The 27,795-nt window shown below is 42.5% G+C and overlaps 2 protein-coding genes across 3 annotated transcripts in view; one reads left to right on the top strand and one right to left on the bottom strand.

The window, feature by feature from the left end:
* The window catches only part of skia (v-ski avian sarcoma viral oncogene homolog a), a 90,229-nt gene extending 82,411 nt beyond the window's left edge, over positions 1 to 7,818 (bottom strand). The window contains exon 1 of the mRNA XM_028582856.1: positions 6,394 to 7,818. Coding sequence (XP_028438657.1) covers positions 6,394 to 7,302 — 909 coding nt within the window. The 5' untranslated portion in view covers positions 7,303 to 7,818. The remainder of the gene's footprint in view (positions 1 to 6,393) is intronic.
* A 16,618-nt stretch (positions 7,819 to 24,436) lies between these two features.
* The window catches only part of si:ch73-70k4.1 (translation initiation factor IF-2), a 24,932-nt gene continuing 21,573 nt past the window's right edge, over positions 24,437 to 27,795 (top strand). For both annotated transcript variants that reach the window (XM_028582011.1, XM_028582010.1), the window contains exon 1: positions 24,437 to 24,681. In XM_028582011.1, the coding sequence (XP_028437812.1) occupies positions 24,557 to 24,681 (125 nt within the window). In that variant the 5' untranslated portion in view covers positions 24,437 to 24,556. The remainder of the gene's footprint in view (positions 24,682 to 27,795) is intronic.

Below are 27,795 nucleotides of genomic sequence, written 5' to 3'. Positions count from 1 at the left end.
GAAGGGGTTTCACTGAGTGGGAAGAAATGCTTTATTTCCACGCATGCTCCTGGCTCCTCAAACGCACTTGCTCTGAGCTTCGCATGAACCACTTTACCAGACAGCCTTGCATGCATGGTTTCTCACAACGGCAACATGGACTACTTCTTTGGATCCTATTTTTTTCCTCTCTGTCTTTTTTTTTTTTTTTTTTTTTTTTTGAATGGACAGGCGGGTAGGTGGGAGGTAGCCCAATAGCCCCAGAGCGCCTTGTTTTCCTTCCCCTTGCCCCTGGTTTCCTCCTACGCACAAAGACTGACCACAGCCAGCCAGTTCTTCATGAAGTAATTGGCCGATCGCTGCCCGTCCCGTTTGTCACATGAAGACGCTGCTGATGGATGTAGAAGCCAGTGGGCCAGAGAGGGAGGTGGGGGGGGCAGACGACGGCTAGCAATGAGTGCTTGAACTTCTCTTTTTCTTGTTCTCCTCAGTCACTGTCTCCTTCTGAATGCGACTTCTGCTATTTGTCAAAGATAGCTGTAATGTCAAGGTCTTTGAACTCACCGGACGTATAAGATTGCCTGAGAAAGGTGTCCAGAGTTGGTGATCGGAGACCACTATGGGTCTGCAATGCCATCTGAATGACTGAGATTAATTGATGAAGTTTAGTTTATTAGGTTTTATAATGCTTTCAAAGTTGTCTCCCAAGAGAAGCTGGATTTATTCTTTGGAAATACAGCAGGACAGATTTATTTGCACCTTAAATCAAGATCAAACTCTAGGTAGGGAAAGGCACTGTTTGAAATGTTTTGGGACCAATATGATAACAGAGATATGGTACCAAGAGCGTTAGCGATTCCTTCTGAGAAATACTAACTTTTTTCTTGAAAAAAACATTCAAAAATGGCAAATCTTGTCTAAACACTAGCAGCTGAACTAGAGGTTTGCCTGAATAATGTAACACCGGCAACATTTGGGATGTAATTGGGAAGTATCTTATCAAAGAATAAGCAAGCGAGAGAACTAATCTAATCATATATTCAATGAAAGGGTTTGCTACGTGACAGTTATCAGTACCATTTCAGTCAGTACCTGGTTGGTTTTAATAGAACTTTCTGAGTTATCAAAGGGGCATTTTGAACACTAAGATAAACACACACAAGGTAATCACGGCATGTCAAGTGACAGTAAAGTCAGGATCCTACAAAAAGCAGCCACCACCGACACCTACAGTTTTCTCTACATGCTTTTCTCCCATGTGCACAATCGAGCAGAAACAGGGAAAATCCCCCTTTGCTCGCACCACTTTAAACGCTTAGAAAGAAAGGGAGACATGCTGTGTAAAAAGAATCGGGGGAAAAAAAAGCCTTCTAAAAATGTTTCCAGACAACACAACAACCTGTGATGCTTTCTCTCTCTCTCTCTCTCTCTCTCTCTCTCTCTCTCTCTCTCTCTCTCTCTCTCTCTCTCTCCGTTGCTTAAGTGTGCTGTGGTGCTTTCCTGTCCGCGGCTGTGGTGGAAACAGACGTTTAAAAGGCACATCAAAATCATCGCGCAGACCTTTCATCTCTCGACCCAATTGTTTCTCAGAGATAATGTCGAGAAGCCTCAGAGCAAAGTCGCTCTTTACGGAGCGGTTTTTTTTTTTTCTTCCAGAAAGGGATAAAAGATCAAACCGAGTTTCCTGCAGAGGGGAAGAAAAATAAAAACGGCTTTGGAAAATCCACGACCAACGTGGAGGCACAGCCGGCACGCAAACTAATCGACTAATTTAACAAACACCCGTAACCTTAATTTGCATACCATTCAGGCTAAGAACAATTACAGCCCCAAATCTTAAAAAAGAAAAGAAAAAAAGGTGCGTTTCTTTTGGAAGAAGAAACCCTCTTTTTCTCAGAATGTCGGCCAGTCAGCTCCACTTAGGGAGCGCTCGCCGTTGTTGCGTCTGTCAATCCGCTTCGATTAAGCTCAGAAGTGATGGAGTTTTCAATCCCACTTGACGTAAAGACACTTGAATGCCAATTTGGCATTGATCTCTCTGACCCTCGGCCCATGCCTCAAAGCAGGGACTGACTGTCCTCCATTAGAAACCCAGACTGGCAGCCTGGCCAGGCAGCAGAACTCATTACACAGGCCCTAATTGAATCGGTGGCTTCCTCCTTTACAAAGCACAGAGAGCAAATTGTAAATTATACTATTTTGATAGGCAAAAAAAGAGAGCCATCAAACAGAAAGGGCAGCATTAAAGCTCTAAAACCAGGACGAAATTGCGGCAGACTTTTGCGACTGTTACAAGTTTTTTTTTTTTTTTTTTTTTTTTTTGCCAAACACCCATTCAAAATAAAAAAAATGGAAATATTCCCTCAGCAGCCATTGAAATGTGCAGCTTACCAGCTGTTGTCCTGTCCACCGTGTGGACACGGCTGGCTGTCAGCAGGCTTAGCCCGACACCGCGCCTTGCATATGAAACAGGACATGGGCCTATATCCCCTTGGGGAGTTCACTTCCTCTGGGCCTCCACCACCACCACTACTGCCCCACCTCCCTGCTGAAACAAGCAGCCTCTTCAGCTGGAGGCCAGATATCCCAAGCAGCAGTGGGGGCTTCTCAAGGGGGGTGGGGTGGGGGTTGTGGAAGTAGAAAAGGGGAAGTTTTAGCTCCTGCGCATTAGAGAATGGTTGCCAGATATTGGAGTGCAATGTTTTTTTGTTTTTTTTGTGCCATTTTCAGGGTTTAATGGGTGCCAAAAGAACACTGGTCCGCTTTAGTTTCAGATTTTACAACTGCAGGATAAAGCACGGGAACAGCCTGCAGGAACGCGTCGGGTGTTAGCACAGTAACATAACGGAGCATAAGCGTAACAATCGTCCCGACCGATTCTCAAAACAAATCTCTTCCCACCACTTTGGAATCAAAATGAAAATCACTGGATGGGTCCTAAATCTGGATTACTGTTTCCTGCAGCGAGCAGCTGATGAGGCATTGTTGACACGTTTCATTCAAGCCGAGCACAGATTGTTCAGAGTGTTTTCATACAACGGTTATAAAACCTCCTCACCTCTCCGAAAGGAGTGGCAGACCTGGAATGTCGGCACACAGGCTGACTTAACCGCCTGTCTCCCTCTAATAAATGATCTGCAATCAAAACGGCCGTGCCCGATAGCATGCCTTCAACAAAGACAAAAGCAAATCTAGTTCCAAAAAGGGAAGGAGCTGTTGAGAACACAGGCCTGGATTGAGGCTGAACGGGACCCCTCGCCGTTTTAGCAGGGCACTAAAAAAAAAAAAAAAAAAGGGAAAAAAAGAGAAAGTCTGACATAAACTTGGTGGTTTTTCAACAATGCATGACTCAAGCTTGAGCTGGCTCGACAGCAAGCGGCCCCCTCTCCAAGCCCTCGACTCTCTTCCTCATATCTCCGTGAAACAGACGGATTGTGCAGAAATCACATCATCTTGAGGGCGAATTATAAAGTTAGCGACATACTAAATCTGCCCGCCGCAACCCTTATCTAAACATCCTGATGCGGAAAGCCACTGATTATGTGTGCCACCCACATGTGCGCCAGCCAGAAACCAAAAGACTCGCAGCCGAGGGCTGGCGTGAGCAACTCTCGAGAAGTGTTCCACACCCAGCACATAAACTAATTTAACAATTCGACAGTTTTGCTGCACTTGCTCGCTGCTCGTTCACAAATCAACGACGTGGCTCACATCCTCTGAGATAAAGAGGGACAGAGAATGAACTTCAACTGCAAATTCACTTCAAGTAATGAGCCAGTTTTCACTCAAACTGGTCTAGGATTCAGACGTGTGCATGTGTGAGAAGGAAGCTCTCAGAAAGAGCATCTGCAAAAAGGGAGGGAAGTGCGACAGCAACGCTTCCTGTGTCTGTCTGCGTGCCAGACTGCCGCTAACACTTCTGCAAACGCCCTCATTAATATTCACAGAGCTGCCCCGGCACGCAGACGATGGCGTTTTCTCGTGCGCTGAAGAAGAAAAAAAAAAAAAAGTAGAAAGGCTGCACGACACAGTGCAGCACTCTGCCTCGCATCCCCCGAGAACATTTCTCAAAGGGGCTTCGGCTGGTGCCGAAAATGTGCTGACAAAAAGGGGGAGCTCTGTTGCCATAAGTTAAGCAATATTCCTCAACTCCTGCCCAGCATGTATTCTCCTCATTAGCGTTTTTTTCTTCTTGAAACAAGGTTCTTGCGTTGAAAGAAGAAAGAAGGGAGGAGTCAACTTAAAAAGCAGGGAATAGAGGCTCAAATAAGCCTGGGGCTAAACACTCGGGTGCCCCGTCGGCACTTATAAAAATAGAAGAGGCCCCCTGAAAGTGGGGGTACTCGAGGTGTGTCCACTTGAGTCTAAATGAAAGTGTGTGCCAGGAGTGGGTTGTTCGCCATGCATGGCGGAACTTTGGCACTCTTCGGGAAATTCAATGGTCTCCCCGATTTCTCTTTCTTCGGCAGACCCCTTCTGAAAGGAGCCTCGGCGGAGAGCTAGATAGAAGCGTCTTGTAAACACTTTTTGCTTTCTGTGCCTCATCAACAAGTGTGCTGCCCAGAAGTACACTCTGGATTCAATCAGATTGGAGTAAAAAGTAAGTAAGAGAGGGGGGGAGGATGATTATGTGTGTGTGTTTGTTTGTGTGTGTGTGTGGGTGCATGTATGCCAGAGGTGGGTGGCTGGCCTGGGGTAGGTGGATGTTGGGGGGGTCCGATGTTTGCTGAATGCTCTCCTTTGTTGGGATCATATTATGTTTCCACCACAATACTTCTAAACCCTGCTCCATCAACTCCATTCATGTGTAACAGCTCATGCAAATGGCTGCACTAGCCTTTTTTTCTAAGGGGTGGGGGGTGGGATTTCTTTTTTTTTTTTTTTTTTTTTTTTTTTTTTTTTTAAATCAGTCTACCACCCAACTACTCTCTCTGCAAACTCCTGCCTGCAGACATTATAATCCCTTCATACAGTTTTTACAGTCAGCCAGCCCCCGAAAAGCAGAGCTGGAGGAAGCATGGAACACCAGATTCAGATGTCTGAACTACTTCATTTGGTCTCAAAGTCTTGTATCTGACCACGAAAAACCAACAACAACACAGGAAACATGTAGAGCCAATACCTGCATGGATGCCCTAATTCTGGTTATTCAAACATTTTAGAACTATCTCGCGCAAAAAGAGAATCAGATGTGGAAGGATGTGTGTGGACACAACCAGAAAAAAAAGAGAGAAAGAAAAGCCTTTAACACTGATAGTAGTGCTGATTAAACCCACAGGAAGTCAGGCACATGACAACCACACAAACATTGCATTACAGTGTGACACAGAAAGCTTCACAGACACACAAACAAAATTGGCAAATTTTGGAATAAGAAGAATAATCCCACTGCTGTGGGAGTGTTATCCCTTACAATGGGATCACATGCAATAAAAAAACAACCAAAAATGTAGACTGTGTAAGAGTGTGTGTGTGTATGTGTGTGAAAAAAAGAGTGGAATGAAATGCCATTTAATCTTGGGAAAGGAAGACAAATTATTTCCTCACTTACATCCGAATTCATGTTTATTTGCCACACTCCCCCCTAAATGTTGTTTACTACGTCCCATTGAGCCATTTGTTGGTAAATTATACTGTATTTACAGTGCGGGCCAATAAAAGTGGGCCTGAGAGGTGTTTCACTGGCAAATAATGGCTTTATTGCCACCAGAGGCGTTCTGTTGTCACTACTGGATGAGGCCCAATTAGTAACAATATGTCAAAGATGACCAAATCCTGAGTGGTTAACACACAGTGCACGACAGATATCCATATGATAAAAGGTTAAACCCCGGATTAATTATGGAAATGTATTAAGTGGTTGTGGAATTAACCCCTTTTTTTCATGCATTATGCAACTGGGGCAAATTTCAATTTTGCTGGGGCCCCCACAGGGAACCGTCTCAAAGACAACTGGGATTCCCAGGACCACAAGCTGAAAAATCACAACCATGAAACCGATATCTACAGCACACCCTCCAGCAGCTGGAACAGTTTCTAGCCGGGGACATTTTTAATGGGGGACCCCCCCCCACCACCACCACCACCACCCTTCCAAACCCTCCAAAAATGTTGAGAGCCATAAATTTCCATCTGAGGTGGGTACACTACCTGCTGGATATGAATGCCTTTTGAATGTGTGGATAATACTGTATTTGAAAAAGCAATTTCTAAACAAACTGTGTGCTGTTAGAGGGAGGTATATATATATATATATATATATATAACACTCAGAGCTGAAACGCATACACTGGATCTTGAGGATGGAGGATAATGTGGGAAATAAAAATTAAAAACTTCACGAGCTGCAAAGCACGCAGAAAACACAGAGCTCCATGGTGAGGTTCAGTATATGTAGCATGAAGTCCAACTCACCCTGGACGAGGCTTTCCTCTTGTACTTGTTTGCGAAGTCAAATTTCTCCTTGATCTCGTCCAGGAGCTGCTCCAGGCGGGCCTTCTCCTCTTTCCCAGAGTAATCCTGGCCCAAGAGGATGTACGCCCTCCAGTTGGCCGAGTCGAAGCCCCAGTGGCAAGTCCTGTTCTCCTGTGCCTTGTGGCTGTGCACCACGAACTTGTGCGTCGGGTACATGAGTCTGCAGTCCATGCACTGGATGCACGCTGCGTTCGGGCTGGCGTACAGCTCCGGTACGAACAAGCCCTTGCACTTGCCGAAACACTCGTGGTATACCTTGAAGCTCCGCTCGGTGAGCTCCAGCTCCAGCGACGAGCCTCCGCTCGGCTCCTTCTTGCAGCGCGGCGGGTAGGCGCCTCCGTAGATCAGGGCGTTGCAGAGCCGCTCGGCGTCCGTCTTGGTGATGAGGCCGCAGGACGGGGCCGAGAAGGGCAGGATCCCCATGACTTTGAGGATCTCCAGCTGGTCCGCCGTGCACCGGGAGCAGTAGATGTGCAGGTCGTCGCACACCGAGTTGATCTGCTGCAAGGTGAAGTCCCTCAGCACCGTGTTGAGGATCTGCGGCAGGCACAGTCGCTTCTCCCCGCCGACCACGAAGCACGAGATGGTCTCGCCTTCCAGCACCGTCTCGCAGCGCTCCGTGGAGCGGTCCGACGGGATGAACAGCGGGCCCGGCATCACCGGCGGCGGCAGATGCTGCAGAACCTGCTCGGGCTCCTTACCGTCCTTCTTGAAGAGAAGCTCATGTTGCCACCGGGCAGAGAAAGCCGCCGGTCCGCCAAGAGAGCTCATAGAGCTGAGGTGAAACTGCTTGAGAGTTTGTTGCAGTCCCGGATGAGGCTGGAAGCTCTGCCGACTTACAGTCTCCATGTTTTTCCTGCAACTTTAGAAGCGTAAATCCTTCTGGTTGTCGACAGGAAAACACCAGTATCTTTCCGTTTCTGAGCCCGGTAAATCCACGGTGTACCAGAACTGACCGAAATTGCGAAGCGCTTCATGAAAACATCCAGTAAAAAAAAAGTCCCAAACGGCGAGTTTACAGTTTTTTATTCCAGCGACTACTGAGTGTACACCGGCCAGTCGCTCCCTGCAGCGGGTCGCCGACTGTCCATATCTCGGAGGGTAGGGGGGGCGGGGGGTGGCTCTCCAAACTCCAGAGTAAGCGAAAAGTTCCGTTAGTCGAATCCAAAAAAAGAAGTAGGCGAAAAAATGAAACAAAAGCGTGAGTTGTGAGTCGATACAGCTCGATAAAAAAAAAAAACCTTATTTGAGGCTCTTTCCGCTGTCGAGGACTGCCGCAATCCACTCCGTCTGCCCCCGCAGTTCACTCTGACTGTATGGAGAAGACAAGTCTGAGAGCCAGCTCCCTCCCTCTCTCTCTCTCCCTCCCTCTCTCTCTCTCTCTCTCTCTCCCTCCCTCTCGCTCTCTCCCCCAGTCTATGGCTCTCTCTCTCCCTCGCGCTCCGTCTACGTCTCTCTCTCTCCCCCTCCCTCCCTCCCTCCCTCTGTGTTTGTGTGTCTGGCTCAGTCATTGAATCCCAGCCAGGAATGTGAGTGACTCTGCAGGCAGGCTGGGCTCTTCCAAGAACAAGCCGTCACCCCCTACTGCCCTGCAGAGAGTAGAGTAGAGAAGAAGAGAAACAAGTGAAGGGAGAGAGAGGCGAAGACGAATGCTGCGTTCACGTGATATGGGAAAAAAAAGTAATACGCGTCCACTTTAACTTCTTTCTTTCAGTAAATTCTGCACTGGTTGAAAGTAGGCTAACTTAGCATGTGTAAGCTACTTGTTCTTTACTTAAGTATTTCCATTTAATGCTACTTTATTCTTGATTCGTATTCTTATTCATTTTTTTCTGTGTATAATAAGAATGTGAAAAATCTCAGGTGCGATAATTATATCTGAAAGTAGTCATTTTTTTATACAGTACATGTTTCTGGTGCCATTTTACAATGATGTTATAACTTTATTTATCTTACAGCTGTTTTGTCTTTTAAATTGTTCAACTTTTTTTGTGTTATATTTATAAAGCTTTATATTTTCACTGTATTTTTTGTATTGTATTTCTTCTTATATTTGTTGTAGAGCTGACTTCAGGAGCAAGGCACATAAATTCCAATGTAGGCTACCTGTACGGCCCTGTACCTGTGCAAATGGCAATAAACATCTATTTATTCTATTCTATTCTAATCACCTAGAATTCATAGGGAAATATTGTGCTTTTACTTTACTACACATAGGCTATTTGACTGTAATTACTTGGCAGATTAAAGGTTTACATACAACCAAGCTGCTATTTATTTGACTTACACGTTAAGGCATCAGTAATAATAGATTAGATAGCATTAGATTAGATGGACATTATTGATCCCAAATTTGGAAATTTCAGTGCTACAGCAGCAAAATATCAGACACACAGCACACAAAATATACAAGAAATAATAAATCAATCAATCAACATTTATTTATATAGCACTTTACAGTTACCAACAGGTATCCAAAGTGCTTCACATCAGAAACCAAGACTAAAACACACATCATATAACATCATACAAAAAAGAATGACATATAGAAACAATAAAATCAGAAAAGGTTACATAGAAAATAGGAGAGGGAAATTGTCACACCACTACTATGTATTAAAAGCCTTTCTAAACAGATACGTTTTAAGTCTAGAGCTAAAAAGTGCTACATCTGTAGTCGTCCGAATTTCAGGGGGTAACTTGTTCCAGAGTCTCGGGGCAGCAACTGCAAAAGCCCGATCACCCCACCGTTTATACTTTGACCTTGGGACTTCTAAAACCAGCTGATTTGAAGACCGCAAGGACCGGTTGTGCTCACGCAGTGTTAAGATTTCGGACAAATACTCCAGGGCCAGGCCGTTTAAGGCCTTAAAAACAAACAATAAAATCTTGAAATCGATTCTAAAACGCACAGGGAGCCAATGTAGGGTATAGAGAACAGGAGTGATGTGTGCACGTTTAGACGTATTTGTTAAAAAGCAAGCAGCAGCATTCTGTACAAGTTGATGGCGATAGGATGGAATACAAGAACAACTTGTAAAAGGTAGAATGTACAAACATATATACAAGTGGTGTATACAAATGTACAACCTACTTAAAAGTTAATAGTATTTATAAAGATATAAAGTATATTATAAAGTATAACCTATGTTTGTTCAAGTTGCACTTAGTGCAGTACTGCGATGTGTAATAAAAACACATCAGGATACTATGACATGTAGGCTAACGGCAAAAAAGAGGCCATTCTGCCTAATAGCTTTAGTTTTGATAGCCTACTTAAGTATATGTCTGTAGTATTCACTAAGGCCAGTTTTGAATGCAGGATTTTAATCAGCTGTAATTGAGAAGATTTTTTGTTACTAATACTTCACTACTTTACACAAATTTCATTTTGCAAATAATCCAATACTTTTAATTCTGAATAGTCTAATAAAAGATAAATAAAAAAGATAATGATAAAGTACAAGTTAAAGTCACACACGTAACTTTAAAGCTTTATTGGTAACTTTTTGATATTAATGAACGTTCCACATTCAAGCCATCGCCAAATGAGTTATTACAAAGCTAATTAAGACTATCAGCTCCACACAACTCTCTCTGGATATCTCAGTATGACTATGTTCAGAAGATTGTGTTGTCCAGCAACTTTCCCGCGCAGAAACTCGAGTGAAGATAATGAGCTCTTCTGAAGAGTCCATCATGTTTTATTAATCCTCCATGTCCTCCTTGGCTACTAGCGTGGAGGAGGGGTGGGGGTGGGTATACGATCACGGAAGGCTTGTATCATGTGGATGCCCCAACAGTTTTGTTGTCATTACTTAGAATTCCTCATGGGGGAGACAGAAACTACGCACTATAGCTTTAAGTTGTAATTTTGTTTTTTACATTCTAGTAGCCTATTTCCTATGTGTGCATGTTACATTTAACCCCATGTGCGTATATCATAATGTTACATTTAACCCCATGTGTGTATATCATAATGTTACATTTAACCCCATGTGTGTATATCATAATGTTAAATTTAACCCCATGTGTGTTTATCATAATGTTACATTTAACCCCATGTGTGCATATCATAATGCTACATTTAACCCCATGTGTGTATATCATAATGTTACATTTCACCCATGGTACCATTTTGTATGGTACATTTATATAACCTGGACTATGGGGTAAACATTTTAACATTTCACTCCTTGTGTTTGAGTTTAAACCATGCATTTGCTGTTTGGGTTGCATAGATTACAGCTACACCATTCAATAGCAGACAAGTGTAACTAGTTTGTACCACATTTGGAACCCTCTGGCTTAAAAGAGCTCCAAGATATACAGACAGAAATGTCAAAAATGTTACAACTGTCCTCAGTCTCTCCTAGTCTTTTAAAACTGGCCTTATACTCTGTACCTCCACTATAGCTATGTTTCCATCCACCTGTCCATGGAATGATCTGAAGTTGGCTAAAAACATTCATGCGAATAAAGCCGGGGAAAGTGGGTTTCCATCCAACGGCTTTAAAGCGAATAAAAACCTGGGCATAATGACGTCACATGGGTAAGGTGTCATTCCGGGTTGCAACCATAAAATGACCTAAAAAGTAATCACAATTCATTATTTATTCGGCAAAAAAATGTTTCCATCAGCATTTATCGCATGAGCTGTTTACCGATTAAAACTGTGTAGTGTTTTAAGTATTTTATTAACTATCAATGTCTTCATTCAGAAATATGTCCTCATTGGTGTAAAATGACCTCTGCCAATGATCTGACTTATCCTCGTAAGCGAAGAATGTCTTATCTGTATTAGGCTTCCATGTCGTTCCACCATTTTAAAAACTATAATGGCTGAGAGGGACATAGAGCACTAGCCTACCTGTCTAGCTAATCCACAACGCTTTTTCCTTCAGAGCCAGCGTCACGTGACTGAAAGCAGCTGAAACGGAGAAGGAGATCAGTGAGAGGCGCTGGTCACCGCCCCGGCAAATTTGAAAGCCTGCGCTGCACTTTAGTTCATAATGGAAGATTAGACTTATGCCGAGCCACAGGAGAAGGAATCCTCGTCGCCAAAAAAAAGCGAAAATTGGGAAGGCACATTGTCATAGCTTCTTGGTACATAACGGCCACCATAGTTGCAACACGCATTTGAAAAAGCCAGGCGCTAGAGAGCACTATTCGTTTGAAAGCAAAATACAATTTCATCGCTAGATGGGAGAGATTCCTACACAGTGGACCTTTAAGAGAAAATCTGATGAGATCAAAATGTACAAACTTTGTGTTGATATTCATGAAATTCAGTCGAATTTGACTGTTTCCATAAAAACGTGTGGGTGGAAACATGCCTTATGATAGTTGGCAAGCTATTTCACACTGTCATTAGGCCTGTAACATAATAACATAATTGTCTAATTGCAAAATTATTTTGCATAGTCAAAGTTGTATTTGTTTAACCGCAATTAATTGCTAACATTGGCTAAGGTGCTAAGGCATGTGACTGGTAATTGTTTAGATATGCCAAATTGTAATTCTATAAGTGATTACTGGACTATATATTTATATTATTTCAATTGTTAGTTGTTGGCACTTGAACCTAGACACGTTCATATGAACAAAAATGACGATACAGTTAGAAATAACTTTTATGATAATAAAGAGGCGTTGTTTACTTCATAGCCTGTGTATTTGAGTTAGTACATTATCTGAGTCACATGACAGTGATATAGAACCAAAAGATGCATCCTGGGATTCATTCAACACTTTAATTTGTTTAAAAAAGTTAATTTGACTGAAAGAGACAATGGTTTCTGAGACAATCATTTAAATCACAATAAATGTGAAAACGTAAAATGTGAAAACTGTTACAGCTCTAACTGTTACTGACTGTATTGGAAATCAACATGCCGTTTGTGACTGCAGGTGTGTGGATCTCGACGTGGGGTTTTTCATTTTAACGCAAGAAGCTCACATTTACTATCTTTTTCCGTGGGCCCTGAATGCAGCAGAGGAATAGACAGCGGTTATGTGAATCATTTGGTTCACGGCTGTACAGAGAGAGAGAGAGAGAGAGAGAGAGAGAGAGAGGGAGAGAGAGAGAGAGAGAGGGGAGAGGGAGGGGAGAGGGAGAGAGAGAGAGAGAGAGAGAGAGAGGGAGAGATGGAGAGAGGGAGAGAGGGAGAGAGGGAGAGAGAGACAGCCCACAGAGAGAGGATGGGTGGTGGTGGTGTTTTGGTGGTGCGAGACAGGACAAATTTAGCTTTGGAAGGGGAAACGCAAATTTCACGACTTCTGCTTGAATGTGTTAAAAACAGTTTGGCAAGGAGCGGCAAATAAACACGTTTCATGTGTTGGCGACCTTGACAGACAATCTTGCACGAGAGAAGATTCATTTTTATTTTTCCACAGATCAGCTATTGAAAACTGTTAAGAGGCGGTCAAATCACTAGCACATTCAACAAAAATAAATATGCACTTTTAATTCCTCATATACTTTCCATTGCATGTATTTTGACATTTCCCCCTCAGTAATTATATCTCTGCAAATCAGAATTTTTTTTATATTTGCTCACATGAAGTGGTGGAATGTATGTTTACTCAAGTACTGTACTCATAGGCCTAATTTACAGGTGGGAGGGGGGTATTATTATTACTATTATAATTTCCTTTACATAAATAGACATTTGAACTATAAATTGATGCAGAAAAAATCCGCAAAATGCAGAAAAGGAAGTGTTTCAATGAAATTTCAATTTTGCTCAAAACTGGAGATCTCACCCCCCCCCACAACCCCGATGTTGAACCCAAAGTTATGCCCTTGACTGTACTTAAGTACAAATGTTGAGGTACAGTACTTGTATTTTACTTGAGTCTTTTCTTTTCATCCCACTTTCTACTTCTACTCCGCTACATTTCAGAGAGAAATATTCTACTTTTTACTCCACTAACATTCATCTGACAACTTTAGTTACTTTACACATTAAGATTTTGGCACACAAAACACATGTAGTTTATAAAATACAATGTTTTAATGTAAATTATACTACCCAACAATATACAGGCCTATAAGTCCAGCTGAAATGATTAGACCATTAAACACACAACTGTTTGGATCGTTTCCAGTTTCTAAAATGTGAGGCTCTTTCATTAAAGGTCCAGTGTGTAACGTGTTTAGTTGTTCATTATCAAAATCTGTGTTGCCCGTTCACAAACTTGTCCTTTTTCATGAATATTTACCACCACCATCAATTCCAAGTATTCCTTTTGGCTTGAAATTTTACATTTACGTTTGCATGAACTGGGGGTAGACACTCCATATTCATGCTCCATCTTGAAATACGGTAGCCGGTAAGGGACATACAGGACATACTGCGCCGCCTTTCGCGTTTTCGCTGTCACATGATAAACTCACAGGTGCTGCTAATGGATATCGTAGCTTCCCGTCCCGGCAAGTTTGAAGAAGGAAACATGGAGGACCACACGTATTCAAAGTCCAAATTTCTTCTTCTTCATCGCCCAGAAAAAGAAAAAGTATATTGAAAGGAGCAAGAGACCAGCTTTTTGAAGCATGAAGGCTACTGTAGCTGTAAAGGTGTGGACACACTAGGACGATAATCGGCCGTGGGACAGTCTGGCGAGGTCAGTAACTCGAATCTGTTCGGTGTGTCCTGTGCCGTCGTCCGTCTGGGGGGCTGTCGGCGTTCATTTTGGCCGACCTGACATGTTCAGTCGGCGGCAGGGCCGTCGGGACTCACCCGGAAATGGCGAGCGGAATGAGGTGACTAGAGTCTCTCAAAATCTGACGAAAATCTTTTAAACTGACCTTTGTTGATCTGACATGAAGGCAGATTCAGGAACTGCACGGCCTATTTCTCGCTTAAAATGTTTTCAGGAAAATGTTTCAGTGAACTATTTTAGTACAATATGAGATCGTATTCTGAACGAGCCGCCATGACAGTCTGGCTTTGAATTTCTGGAGAAAACAAACCCATGTGACGCGTTCGTCCAATCAGCTGCCGGTTTTAATTTCTTGGGCAACAATACAGAGTAGCCCCACCTGCTGCTATGGAGACGTATCACGTTTCTCAAGTCGGTGTCGCCTCAGTGTGTCCCGAGGCAGTTTTTTGGACCTCGGGGACCCGACTGATCATCTCGACTGGCTTTTTGCCGAGGGTCGGCCGTCTGGTTGGTGTGTAAGCACCTTAATACCTACTTTGAACTGCGTGGTGCGAGAGAGTTGATTGCGATATATGATCTCAACGCTAGATGGGAGAAATTCCCACACATTGGACCTTTAAGTAAGTTTACTTTTAATACTTTTAAGTACATTTTCAATGCAGGACTTTTACTTGTAACAGAGTTTCTTGACAGCGTAGTGTTAGCACTTTTCTTGAGTAAAGGATCTGAATACTTCTTCCAACGCTGCTACCATGAATGCATTTACGACGCTTACATTTTTTGCCATTACCATTGAATGTATTTTAATACAATTATGTTTGATTGTTCATATTTTCTTTTAAGGATAAGTAGCCAATGTGATTTGGGTGGTGGGGGGGCACATTATGTAGCTTACAGTACCATTGTAAAATATCAAGTCTTGTATACTTGAAAGCAATACTTGAGTAAAAGTAAAGTATCTTACAAAAAAAATGACTTTGGTAGAAGTTAAAGTCGCCTTTTAGAATATTACTTGAGTAAAAAATCTTAAAGTATCTGATGTTTACTGCACTTAAGTATCAAAAGTAATTTTGTGATATTAAATGTACTATTATTAGAAGTAAAAGTATTATGAATTGTGGTTTCTTCTTTCTACTTCGTTACATTACACACTGGAACTATCTAGAGGACTTGTAGAGTTCTCCCTAAGGTTGACTTACGGTATGTGCAGTAAAACCTTGATAAACTTTGACACAATATCTCTCTAAATCTTATTATAGGGAGTAAATGAGTTACAGTAAAGGACTAGTAATATAATCAGAACCTAGTGACTCCGCCTCGGGGGGGGGGTCATGTGTCAACTCCAGTTGTTGAACTGCAGCAGTGGTTCGGCAGTTTGCTGTTCCTGTGGCATCCCCTAGCCAAACACTGCTGAAACTGCAACATGATCTGACTGGGAGGATCCTCCCCTGCTGGCCAGGCCAGCACACAAATCTCAGATTTAAAATATGTGAATGTGCATATGAAAATTCAGTGCAATTCTATTTAAAAGAAATTCCATGAGAACACGGTGGTTAATAAGGCTTCTCAAGTGAGTCAGTAATGATACTAAAAGAAAGGAGAAGAATGCAAAGAAAGTAGGAACTATGGCTGGGTATCCATAGGTGTAACTTACAGAGTGGGGGGGGGTTACTGGCCAGTGGAACCCAACCCAAAAACCTCCTATACAGTAGTTTCATTTACATAAATAAAGACATTTGAAACATAACTTGATGCAGAAAAGGCACAAATTGTTGCAGAAGAAATCACCAGAATAGAATAGAATGCCTTTTATTGTCATTATACACATGTACAATGAGATTAAAAACAACTCCTTTCCAGTGTCAACATGAAATAAGTAGTGGGGGGACACATGACCTCCCCCTGAGGAGGAGTCACTAGGTTCTGAGAGCTATATACATATAGAAAAAATACAAACATATAAAGATAGATATGGTTTCATGTACAGTGTGAAATGCAGTGTGAAGTAATGATATTGCAACAGTAATGAAATTGCACAGAATTGTCAATATTATCAAAAGTATTAAATATTAAATATTGCACAGTAGTTGGGTAGAAGAGAGTCTGGGGGTGGGGGGTAAGACTGGGAAGTCAGTGCATGCGTGAGTGGTTAGGGCTTTTGGGAAGAAACTGTTAGTCCTTGTTCTGATGCACCTGTAGCGTCTCCCGAGAAGAAAAGTGGAGATCTCACCTCGACTTGGACTCGCGCGCTGTTGACTTGGACCTGGAATCGAGGATTTATTAAATCAGACTCAAGCATTCATGAAACGGGACTCGGAATTTGGATGATATTTCTGACTACTTTAATGTGTAATAGAATAGAATAGTCTTTATTTGTCATTGTACATGTACAATGAAATTGAATGCAGTCCTCTCAGTGCAAAACATCAGTAAAAATGTGCAAAGCAGGAAAATGTATATCTATATGTATATACATAAAAAAAAGTCTCTAAAGTCACTATAAAAATGGTTTGAAAAGGAAAAGGAAAGTTAAAAACACAGGCATACCACACAAACATATGAATAGGCAGTGGTGATGGAGTACTCGAGTCGCTAAGCTCTAGACTCTCCTTTGGTACCTCGGACTTGAACTCGGACTCGAACACTGGGTGACTCGACTACAACACTGCTGACTAGATCTGTTTTTAAATATGCCCAGTTTATTACTTTACCCCTATGGCGCAGGGATCTTCAACAGGGGGTCCGGGACCCCTAAGGGGTCCCCAGAGTCAATGCAGTGGGGCCTCCAAATTATTGTACTTATTATAAGTACTTTGAAATTAAAAAAGTCTTAACATGAATCCAACATATTATCAATAATATAAATCCCCACTGCTTACTGGCCTATAGGTAAGGTTAGACTCGCTTTACCAGACCCTCCTCCAAAGCGCGCTGAAGGAGGGTCTGGCTACTCCGCATGGCATTCGGGGATGGGAGAAAAACCTGCTCTGGTTAAATGGCATTTCTTTTAACCAATCCAAATCGCGGAAGGAAACGGAAAATACATGGTGAAATTTCCTGCAGCACCGGAGCAATCCCGGAAGTGGAACGCGAAGGATATAGACTAAGGTAAGCCCATCCACTGATTAATCCTAAGGATTCACTGTGCCACATGTATGTTTAACATTAAAACATGATTTATACAACCATGCCAACAATTATTAGGCTATTTTAATAGCTTAGTATTCTACGCAAAAAAGGTATGGATGAAGACTATAGGCCACCCACACTTTATTGCAGGCCCAGTTGATCATGCAACTTAATTTTATACAATATATGTAGTAGGGGGTCCCTGCTCCATCCCTCTTTCAGTTAAGGGGTCTTTGGCCCTGCTATAGTGCTCCGAGCACTGACACACAAAACAGTATCTTGCAGTGGTCAGTGTTTCAGGTTTCAGAGAAATGGCGGACCCAAAATTGCAGAGACGACAGCGCAGAGTTGAGTTTGAAGATTTAATAAATAAAAAAGGGTTACAACAAAAAGATTCCTGAAGTAAGCAGGCAATAGTTCCAAAAAACGTTGAGGAAGCCAAACGGCCAGGAATCACAATAAACTGGAACACCGAGACAAATGGGGGTAGAAATGCAGACCCAGACAGTACGATGATCTGACAACAGACAAAGACAACGAGTACCCTTTTTCCACCAAGGCAGAGCTGGTGCTGGTTCGGAGCCAGAGCCTAGTTTCAAATCGGTTCTTTGTTTTTCGACCACCAAAGCACCAGCTCCGAACCAGTACAAGTGGTTCTTAAGTAGCACCAAATCATCGCTGGGCCAGAAGTAAGAACCGCTTACGTCAGCTTACGGCTGGTTACCGTGACCAACAAGGCGAACAGAAACTTGTGACCGCCATTTTTGAATTAGCAGACAAACACGATGGACGCGATTAAACAACAACAGCAGTGGTCAGAGGAGGAAATGAGCTGCTGTCTTGCACTATAAAGGCGAGCCGCGCGAACACGTTGGATCTGCTGAGTTTGGATGCCGATAGGTCCGCAAAGCCATGAACATCAATAGCAAAGCAACATCCGCCATTGTTGATGGTGTGTTTGTGTTTGGCGCCGCCGCGCTAATGTTGCTGGGAAAGATGAGACGTTATACAGTGACGTAAGACCTGGCTCTGTGCCGGCTCTTCAGCCTGTGGAAAAGCAAACCGGTTCTTGAGGCTCGTCAGTCGAACCAACTCCGAACCGGCACTAGCTCTAGCTCTGAGCTTACCCCTTTCCCACCAACAAGAACCTGGTTCTTGTTGGTGGGAAAGGGGTAACAGAGACTAAATACACGAGGTAACGAGGGTGAAACAAGGGACAGGTGACAATGAGGGCTCAGGAACAGGGGAAACACATCAGGGTGGGGGAGACAATCACAAAGGTGCGAAAACACGAGGCAGGATGTAAGACAAGACATGACACGGGAGAAAACATAAAACATACACAACCATGACACAGCGATGGTTGCAGTGTTGGAGCCACGGGACTGGGTTCTCTCCCGTCCAGCTGGCAGATGTAGACTGTAAATGGTCTTTTTTCTGAGGGGGGACCAGAGCCTCTGCTGGGCTTATCAGTGCATGGCATGAAGCCATTCTTTCAGCCCAAGCACTGAGCTCTGGCAGCTGCAGGCTGGATGTGGGCCTACAGTACTACACTGGCATACTGCATCGCTGTCTGTGTGTGTTTACATTACACGGTAATAGATACAGAGCTTGTGCTTCCATCGGGCTTCTCATCCTATCAAGGCAAAGGCTGCTAGACAGTACGGAGTGTATGCCAAGACTCGTTTTCAATGATTCATAATGTTGCCTGCATACAGTGCTTGTCCTCTTGCTCTCCTTTTTTTTTTTCCCCCATGAGTTTGTCTGTGCTCATTATTTACTTGCATACTTTTTTTTTTTTTTTTTTTTTTTGCGTTGCCCTTCCCTCTCCCTTCACATTGTCTGCTGTGCATGCTGCTTGCTTTAAAAATTGCATGGCAATGCAAACTGTGAAAACTCCTCCCCCTGCTGCTGTGTTCAAAGGAAGCTCTGACATCCAGGATTCTCAGTCAAAGCTGGGACACAAAATCAAGGCACGCTGCCTGCTTTCACACCTCAACACGCCCAGCTAATCGCTGCGTGAATCAAATTGTCTGATTTGAAAAAGTGAACAAAAATGCTTTTATGCTAAGCTAAGCTAACCACATCTGGACTCCAGTTTCATACGCAACACACAGACATGAGATTGGAGTCAATCTTCTCATCTCACTCTTGGAAAAAAAAAAAAAGGGAAATAAAAAAGAAATCCCCAAAATGTTGATTCATTCCTTTAATTCCCCAATTCGAATGTCTTTCCTTTAACAAATCACATTTTTACTTATCCAAATGCCTCTTGCCCAATGTCAGCTGTGATTGGCTATATTAGATTAGGTTCACAATAAATTTAATCTAGTTCTGTGCCAAACCCAAAAAGACAGGAAACGGTTTTTCAAACTGCAATTAGGCAAATTTATGCAAAATTAATTTGGCAGGGTTGCCGACTTTGAGACTCAGAAATTCCCACACAAGCAGATATTTTTCATATTCAGGCTGTGAAATAGGTTGCTGTGAGTCAGGTGTGTGGATGCCTGCGTTTAAAAGTGTAATCTTTGATTTGCTTGATTTGCTAAACTCTATGATGGATAAGGATAAGTAACTTTTTAATGAACGCGAGCAGACCCAGGACTGCGCCTGGCAGGCTCATGTGACTGTGCTCCCGAGTTCCTGTAGCTGTAATAATCGATATACGGCTGTAATTCATCATTTGTACTATCTTATAATACATCGGAGGGCTGTATGCTGTAAAGCCTGTAAGGATGTATGGATGTGATGTTATTAACGTCTCTGTTCCCAAACTGCCGCCGGCTATCGGGCTAGTGGCTAGCGGATATAGCACACACACAAAGATCGTAATTTCTATCAAAGATCTTCAGCTCTACTGTGAACAGTCAGTCAAAAAAAGGCCTGCAGTCTAAACGTATAGCCTTAGACACAAATGTCTGGGAAAATATAGAGTCCAGGTTGGAAAATCCCGAAATTACCCTTTAAGGCTGCTGCTGCTGCCTCACTGTTATTCTCCTCATCATCTTCGCCGTCACCACGGCAGCAGAGCACAACACAGCATCACGTGAGACGGATGACATAACGTTTTCTTTCCAGGCGCCGGGTTGCTTTTTCCCAGAGTAGCACTGTGTACCACAGGCCTGGCCCACGGCTCGGCTTTTGTGTTTCCTCCCCTCTGTGGTCGAGGTAGAAAAAAAACCTCATTGGCCAATGTCAGCAATTCGGCAGCGGCCCTTCTGCAATACTCATCTTATGTGGCACTGGTCCCCCCCCCCCCCAAAAAAATGCTCTCACCTTATTTCAAAGTGGCAGGTTTTCCCATAGTGCTGTTTTCCATTCTGTTAAATAATGCTCTCCCCTCTTTCCTTTCTTTTCTTTCCTTCCGTTCAGTCCAGCTTTCCCTTGTCTTTTTCCATTGCATAATTGTAGCCGCTCTCCGTTGGTCCCTCTCTTCTGGCCAAAAGCTTAAAAGGCTCAGAAAATCCCACCATTATTATGACTTTAACTTTCCACTTTATGTGCGTCCTTGCAGAAGGGAACAAAGTATCATCGTTGCAGTTTGCATTCTTGCATGATGTAACCTTCTTCTGTGTTCCCTGAGTAGAAATCCTTGTGCGCCAGTGACATCATTTATTGTGTATTAACAACGAGAGTTGACGATCAAACTGATGAAACATCAAAAGGCTCTTCCTTGGGTGGTTTCGTCCTTAAAGTCTTGACCAAATCCTATTTTGACAAAGTCATGCACTCCGATGAACTCCACACATCCATCCATCCATTTCCCGCCCTCTCGTTTGGAACTGTGCTGCACGGCAGGCTAAGCGAGGTAGTCCAGATGGCCGACAGCAACTTCCTGTTGATATCACTCCCAGGGCCGGCTGTGCGGACATTGCTTAATTCGTTCCCTTTCTTTCTTTTTGGGGATTTTCGTCAATGACTCGACTTGTTCTGCACATTGTGTGTTGTTTGTTTTACATGCTAACTAATCGTTTGCTTCTCTAAACACTGCATTCTGGTTTGTTCACCACATTTTATCACATTCCGTACAGCCTACCGCTATTGTTGTTTTTCAGTATCATTTTTAAATAAATCTGCACAACAGTAATTTACTCCTGCTATGTTTTAAGAATGAATTGATTTGTGGGCCAAATTCTGCTGCTTCGGGCCACAAAACAACTTGGTCCAGCCCTGGAAAAATTGCCCAACAGTCATTTTCCAATTGTAAAGAATTGTCATAGAAAAAGTTCTAAATACACAATAGCTGAACTTACTATGAGAGTATTTTGCAGCTTTCAAATATCTGTTGCATTTTCGATAGAGTGTAAACTGTGCAAAGTCTCAAGGGGCAGGGGCATGCTCCATCTACAGCAGCTATACGCACTTTATTTATTTTAAAAAAACATTTGCCCAGTCCTTCCAGGAAAATGCGTTTTGAGTTTTTTGAGATTGTTGCGGGCAAAAATCTTTGATTATGCGGCACATTTTCTTAAAAAATGCGATGGAATATGCGGGATATTTATGCAATTTTATGTGATGAAATTGCGGAACTTGCAAAAAACTGCGGTTTGATGAAAAAGAGAAAAAAAGTGACCCCCCCCCAACACCCTGCTTTTCGATGATGTTCACGTCACGTAATTACGTCACTTCATAACGTTCCCATGTCAACAGGGGAAAATGGCTGCTCTTGTGTGAAGTAAACACAACATTTTTCAACTTTCTGCTAAGATATATGTGACTTATTTTGCAACAAAAATGCGGGGATTATGAAATCATGCAAGGCCCGCATATTTTGCGCAGAAATCGGCAATTTATGCGGCAAAAGTGTGGCGTATTTGAAAAAATGCGGCCCCCCCATAAATATGCAGACTTTGGCTGATTATGCATTAAATTATGCGATCGCGTTTTTCTGGAGGGACTGTTTGATAGAAGAAAGCCTAAACATCTGTGCATCATTTGGGAAAAACATGATCGTTTCTGAGGAAAAGAATCCTCCTTTAAGAGCCTCCTATTTCATATCGTATTGTTCTCCAACTGTCTTCATCGTTCTGGAACCAGAACACAACAAATGTGTCCTGACAAGCCAGACCCAACATCTTGATGTCAATGGGAACTCCCCATTGGCAGGGCTCAATCCGAGGGGCGGGATAAACGGTTGTCTTTCAAATTCTCTCTGCAAGCAATAGGATAGCACTACAAGCAGGCAGAGCCACGAAGAAGGTAGAGAAGCTAGTTGATAGATTAAACTTTTGCCGTATCCGCTCTGCAAAACTCCAAACACATCTTCCTTTTTTAAGAATGATTTCTGTCCCATTCTTTGTTCTTTTATCAAAGAAAAACTGATTCTTACCAACACTGTCATTCACAGCTGCTTATAGAAATCTTCACTGACCTTTGTGGAGCTTTTAGCCCCCTCCCACAGCCTTTTTGTGTGTGCACACTTGACTTGAATCTTGTAGAATGTATAAAGTTTAAGTTGATTGAATACAAGGTGACTTGCATCCACAGTCTATCTATTATATACAAAAAGATTGCATAATGAAATGTGGTTTCAGCCCACTCCATGCTGCACACACAGAACGTATAGAATGCAGCTATATTGTCCCGCCAAGGCCGGAAAATCACCTTTGGTCTCCCCCGATGAAAACATCACACTTCTGTGTGACAATAATAATTATTTATACTTTATTAATCCCGCAAGGGAAATTACAATGTTTCACTCTGTTGTTATTATACACATTACACACTGGCCTGAAACACACACACACACACACACACACACACACACACACACACACACACACACACACACATGCTCAGTACCTATATATATCAACCTGATCTCACAGAATTCCGTGAAATGAACACCCCTCCTCAACTCAAAATCTGTGGCAGTTTCACTGAAGAATTCCGTGAAATGAACACGGCCCATTAAGTTAAAGGAATACGCCACTGTTTCTTGAAATAGGGCTTATCACGGTCTCCCCTGGCTGTAGATAGGTGGGCCAACGCATTTTTTGTCTCAGTGCAAGTAATTAGGTTGTTTTTTTGTCTTTTGTTGGCTCACTTTTACTCACAACATGCTAACCGGCAACATAGGATTCCATTCACTACGCTAAGCTAACTAGCGGTGGCGATGCCGGTGTTGCACCGGACTAATACAAAAATGCTCAAAAAATGTGTTGGCCCACCTATCTACAGCTATAGGGGAGACCGTGATGAGCCCTATTTCAACAAACGGTGGCGTAGTCCTTTAAGGAAAAGGTCGTGGGTGGGCTTACATTTCCATGACACGCGGGACAACAACGGGACGGTTGGGTTTAGGAAACGTGTCACGCGGGGCACGATCCCCGGTCTCCTGGGTGAAAGTCCTGTGTTTGACCCATCCACCATACCACTTTCATACTACTCACTACCGTAGTCGCTCTTAATGCTACGTCATTGCCTTTACATTGGCACTGTTTACCACGGTGGCCACATTGAATTTTCCCACATTCAGTGATCACAGTTTGTGGTCATTTCACGGAATTCTGTGAGACCAGGCTGCTATATACATGCACCAATGGAGATGATGTCTCTCCTTTCTCCTATCCTGGAACATATGCGTGGTGTAGCCAGACCTTACTCCGCAGCGCTGTGGAGATAGAGTTGGCAATGGCGAGACTATAGGGCCACACAGGTTTAATGGCACTGTGTCTGTGCAGGGGGAAAAGGAACAGTGAAAGGGTGGAAACTGTTGAGTTAAAGCAAATGTTGGACACGTTTTATTGCACTGTAACATAGGCTATATGAAGAAGAAGAAGAAGTATTACTATTATTATTATTTTTTTTATATTATTTTGTGGGCATTTTAGGCCTTTATTTTACAGGACAGCTGAAGACATTTAAGGGGAGAAGGGGGAATGACATGCAGCAAAGGGCCGAGGTCGGAGTGGGCGCCCACTCTACCAACTGAGCTATCCGGGCACCCATTATTTCATTTTTTTGGCATATTCTGCACTCAACCCATTTAGCCTCTTTTTTTCTTTTTATGATAAACAGCTATTTTGAAATATTTGTTTCTGTATATATTTTTTATTCCTTTTTAATGTTTAATATGTCTGTTTGTTTATGTATGCACCAACCACCAATGCAAATTCCTTGTAAGTACTTAGGCCTTCTTATTAATGCACCTTCTTCTGATTCTGATGGACCCACCTGACCCCAGGACGGTAGGTGGCGGTGGCGGTGGCGGGACGGCAGCGACCCGCCAGCTCAACCGAGAGAGAGAAGAAGAAGAAGGAAGTTCCCGTTCGTCACACTAGCGCGAAATGTCGAAGATGTTGAAACCATGGCTGAAACATATTCCAAGTCTAAACTTAAACGAAATAAGCCTTCTGTCAAAGATGTCCAGCCGGGGACGGGTTCGCGGGGAACCGTGAAGAGGAGTCCCACAGAGACAGCAGAGGCTGGGAGGTGGGTGTTACCGTGTTCCTCTGGTTAACTTCATCGTGGCAGCGTTCACGGAGCCATCATAGAGACAGAGCGCATTCAAGTACCGCCCCCACCGTAGGGAAAAAGAACTCTCCATTGATTTGTGTTGCGTGAAGGTTTTTCTCCTCGTCTATAATTTCCGTCTGCTAGCAAACAACAACAAAAGATGCCTAAAAGCTGCTGTGTGGTGATATGAAGTACCAACAATGTAAAGAACCCATAACTTTTTTAGTTATGTAGTAGTACGTTTTTTAGTTTTTTATAAAGACAAAAGTGGATACAGACGTGAGGAATCAGCAGAGAGGATTCTGACCATATGTCCAGTAGGGCTGCTCGATTATGAAAAAAAAATATATATATATATATTGACCAAAATATCTATATTTCGGTCAATATTGAAATCACGATAATTTAACACGATTAGTTCTTCTGGAAAGATATTGCAATTATTGAACTTAAAAAACTGGAAAAAGTTAAATAAATCAACAGTAAAAAAACATAGGCCTACAACTGAAATTTGTCTTAATACTTTTCCTATTTAAACTTTATTTTTTTATTCAGAACACAAGAGAAAATAAAAGTTTACTTGCAAAACGTAATGAGCTAAATATTTGTATTTCTCGATTATTCTGTTTTTGTGATCATTGGGAGCTGAAATCATAATCACGATTACATTTTGATTAATTGCACAGCCCTAATGTCCAGTATGTCAGCTCAGACTCTAAATAATGGTCGAGCTCATTTTTAAATGCAACAAAGGAAGGTTTTAAAATGTCGAAAGCTGCATTCATGGATTTGAAATTCCCGAGGGATTTAATGCAACCTGGTTAGGCTGCACCGCGGAGCCCCAGCATCCAAATCGGGCAACAAAAAGTTACTACCAGATTGAGTTAATAATGGGGTGTACAGTCTATGGGTGTAAATAATAAGTTGTATCACAATATGATACATTGATTGTTTGGACAACGATACGATATTTGCTGATATCACAAAGTCTGCCACGATACAATTTTGATTTGCTTCAATTCAAGGGCCTGCAATTTGTATATGAGATATTAGTATTGTTCATTTAACACACACGCGTCAAACTCAAGGACCGCGGGCCACATCCGGCCCCTCGCAAATTTTGATCCGGCCCCCGTATTAATTTAGGTTCACAATAAATGTTGGCACGCCTAGGTGAGCGTCAAAACGACTGGAAACAGTTTTCAAACTGCAATTACACCATACTTAAAGCAGAATTTGGCAGATTTACTGACTTTTAGACTCAGAAATTCACACACAAGTGGCACAACCGGAGAGTTTTCATATTCAGGGCATGAAACAGGTTGTTCAGCTGCGTTTGGTAGCCTAAAATTGAAAATTTAATCAAAATGCTTTTTTTTTTTTTTTTTTTTTTACTTGATTTGCTGAATTGTATGATGGCTAGAGCTTCATGTGGACCTAAACTTTAAATAAAATAAAATAAATAAAAGCATGTCAATAAACTTTACATGTCTGGCCCTTAACATGGTTCAACTTTTCCAGTGTGGCCCTTAGTGAAAATGAGTTTGACACCACTGCTTTAACACAATCAGTTATATATTATAAACATATATATATATATATATATATATATATATATATATATATATATATATATATATATATATATATATAATATAGTGGAGATTATGGGAATTTCAATAAATGTGCAACTTTTTTTTTTAAAGATTTTTTTGGGGGAATTTTAGGCCTTTATTTGTATAAGACAGCTTAGACTTGAAAAGGGGGGGGATGACATGCAGCAAAGGGCTGCAGGTCGGAGTCGAACCCGCGGCCACTGCATCGAGGAGCAGGAACCTCTACATATGGACGCCTACTCTACCGAGGCGAGCTACTCAGGCGCCCATAAAAGCGCAACTTAAAGATGATACACAGATGTGTATCGAGAGTTTCACTTTGCATCGTTGATCATTAAATCGATATATCAATCCAGATCTCTGTATCGTTACACCCCTTGTTGATAATAGCCTCGCTGACACATTGCCAACAAAGATGGAACATAAATAAGTAAAAACAAAAGGTAGGATTTATTGCAGGGCTGTTATATTCGATTGCACAGGCTCACATAATAAAGTTGTAACTTAGTGTAAGGCTAAATCCAAAAAGGCTTGATAGCTTTTAGGAGAATTTCCTCCCAAATGGAAACTAAATGGGAACACGCTGATAGATCAGCAGGTACAGTGGGGGAAATAAGTATTTGACCCCTTGCTGATTTTGCAGGTTTGCCCACTTACAAAGAATGCAAAAATCTACAATTTTAATCATATGTGCATTCTAACAGTGAAAGACAGAATCCCAAAGAAAATTCCAGAAAATCACATCATATGAATTTATTAAAATTGATAACCATCTGATGAGGAAAAACAAGTATTTGACCCCCTGGACAAACAGCAAGTATTCTGGCTCCTACAAGCCAGTTAGTCTTTCTTTAAGACACAGCCCCAATCCGAACCAATTATCTACATCAAATACACCTGCCTCACCTCGTTACCTGTATAAAAGACACCTGTCAACACCCAAACAACCAGCATCCAACATCACCACCATGGGCAAGACCAAAGAGCTTTCTCACGGACATCAGGGACAAGATTGTTGATCTGCACAAGGCTGGGATGGGCTACAAGAGAATCGGAAAGCAACTTGGAGAGAAAAGATCAACTGTCGGTGCAGTTATCAGGAAATGGAAGAAGCACCACACCACCGCCAACCTCCCTCGGTCTGGGCCTCCACACAAGATCTTGCCTCGTGGGGTGTCCCTGATCATGCGAACGGTGAGGAATCATCCCAAAACCACAAGGGGGGAACTGATGAATCAACTGAAGGCAGCTGGGACCACAGTTACAAAAGAAACTGTTGGTAACACACTACGCCGTCATGGATTGAAATCCTGCAGTGCACGCAAGGTCCCCCTGCTCAAGAAGAAACATGTACAGGCCCGCATGAAGTTCGCCATTCACCACCTGGACGACTCAGAAGAGGCCTGGAAGAAGGTGATGTGGTCAGATGAGACCAAAATAGAACTTTTTGGCCTCAACTCAACTCGTCGTGTTT

This window comes from Perca flavescens, chromosome 7 (assembly GCF_004354835.1).
Source record: "Perca flavescens isolate YP-PL-M2 chromosome 7, PFLA_1.0, whole genome shotgun sequence".
NCBI classification, from domain to species: Eukaryota; Metazoa; Chordata; class Actinopteri; order Perciformes; family Percidae; genus Perca; species Perca flavescens.
Note: the sequence above shows the minus strand (reverse complement) of the source record. Positions and strands in the feature narration are given on the sequence as shown.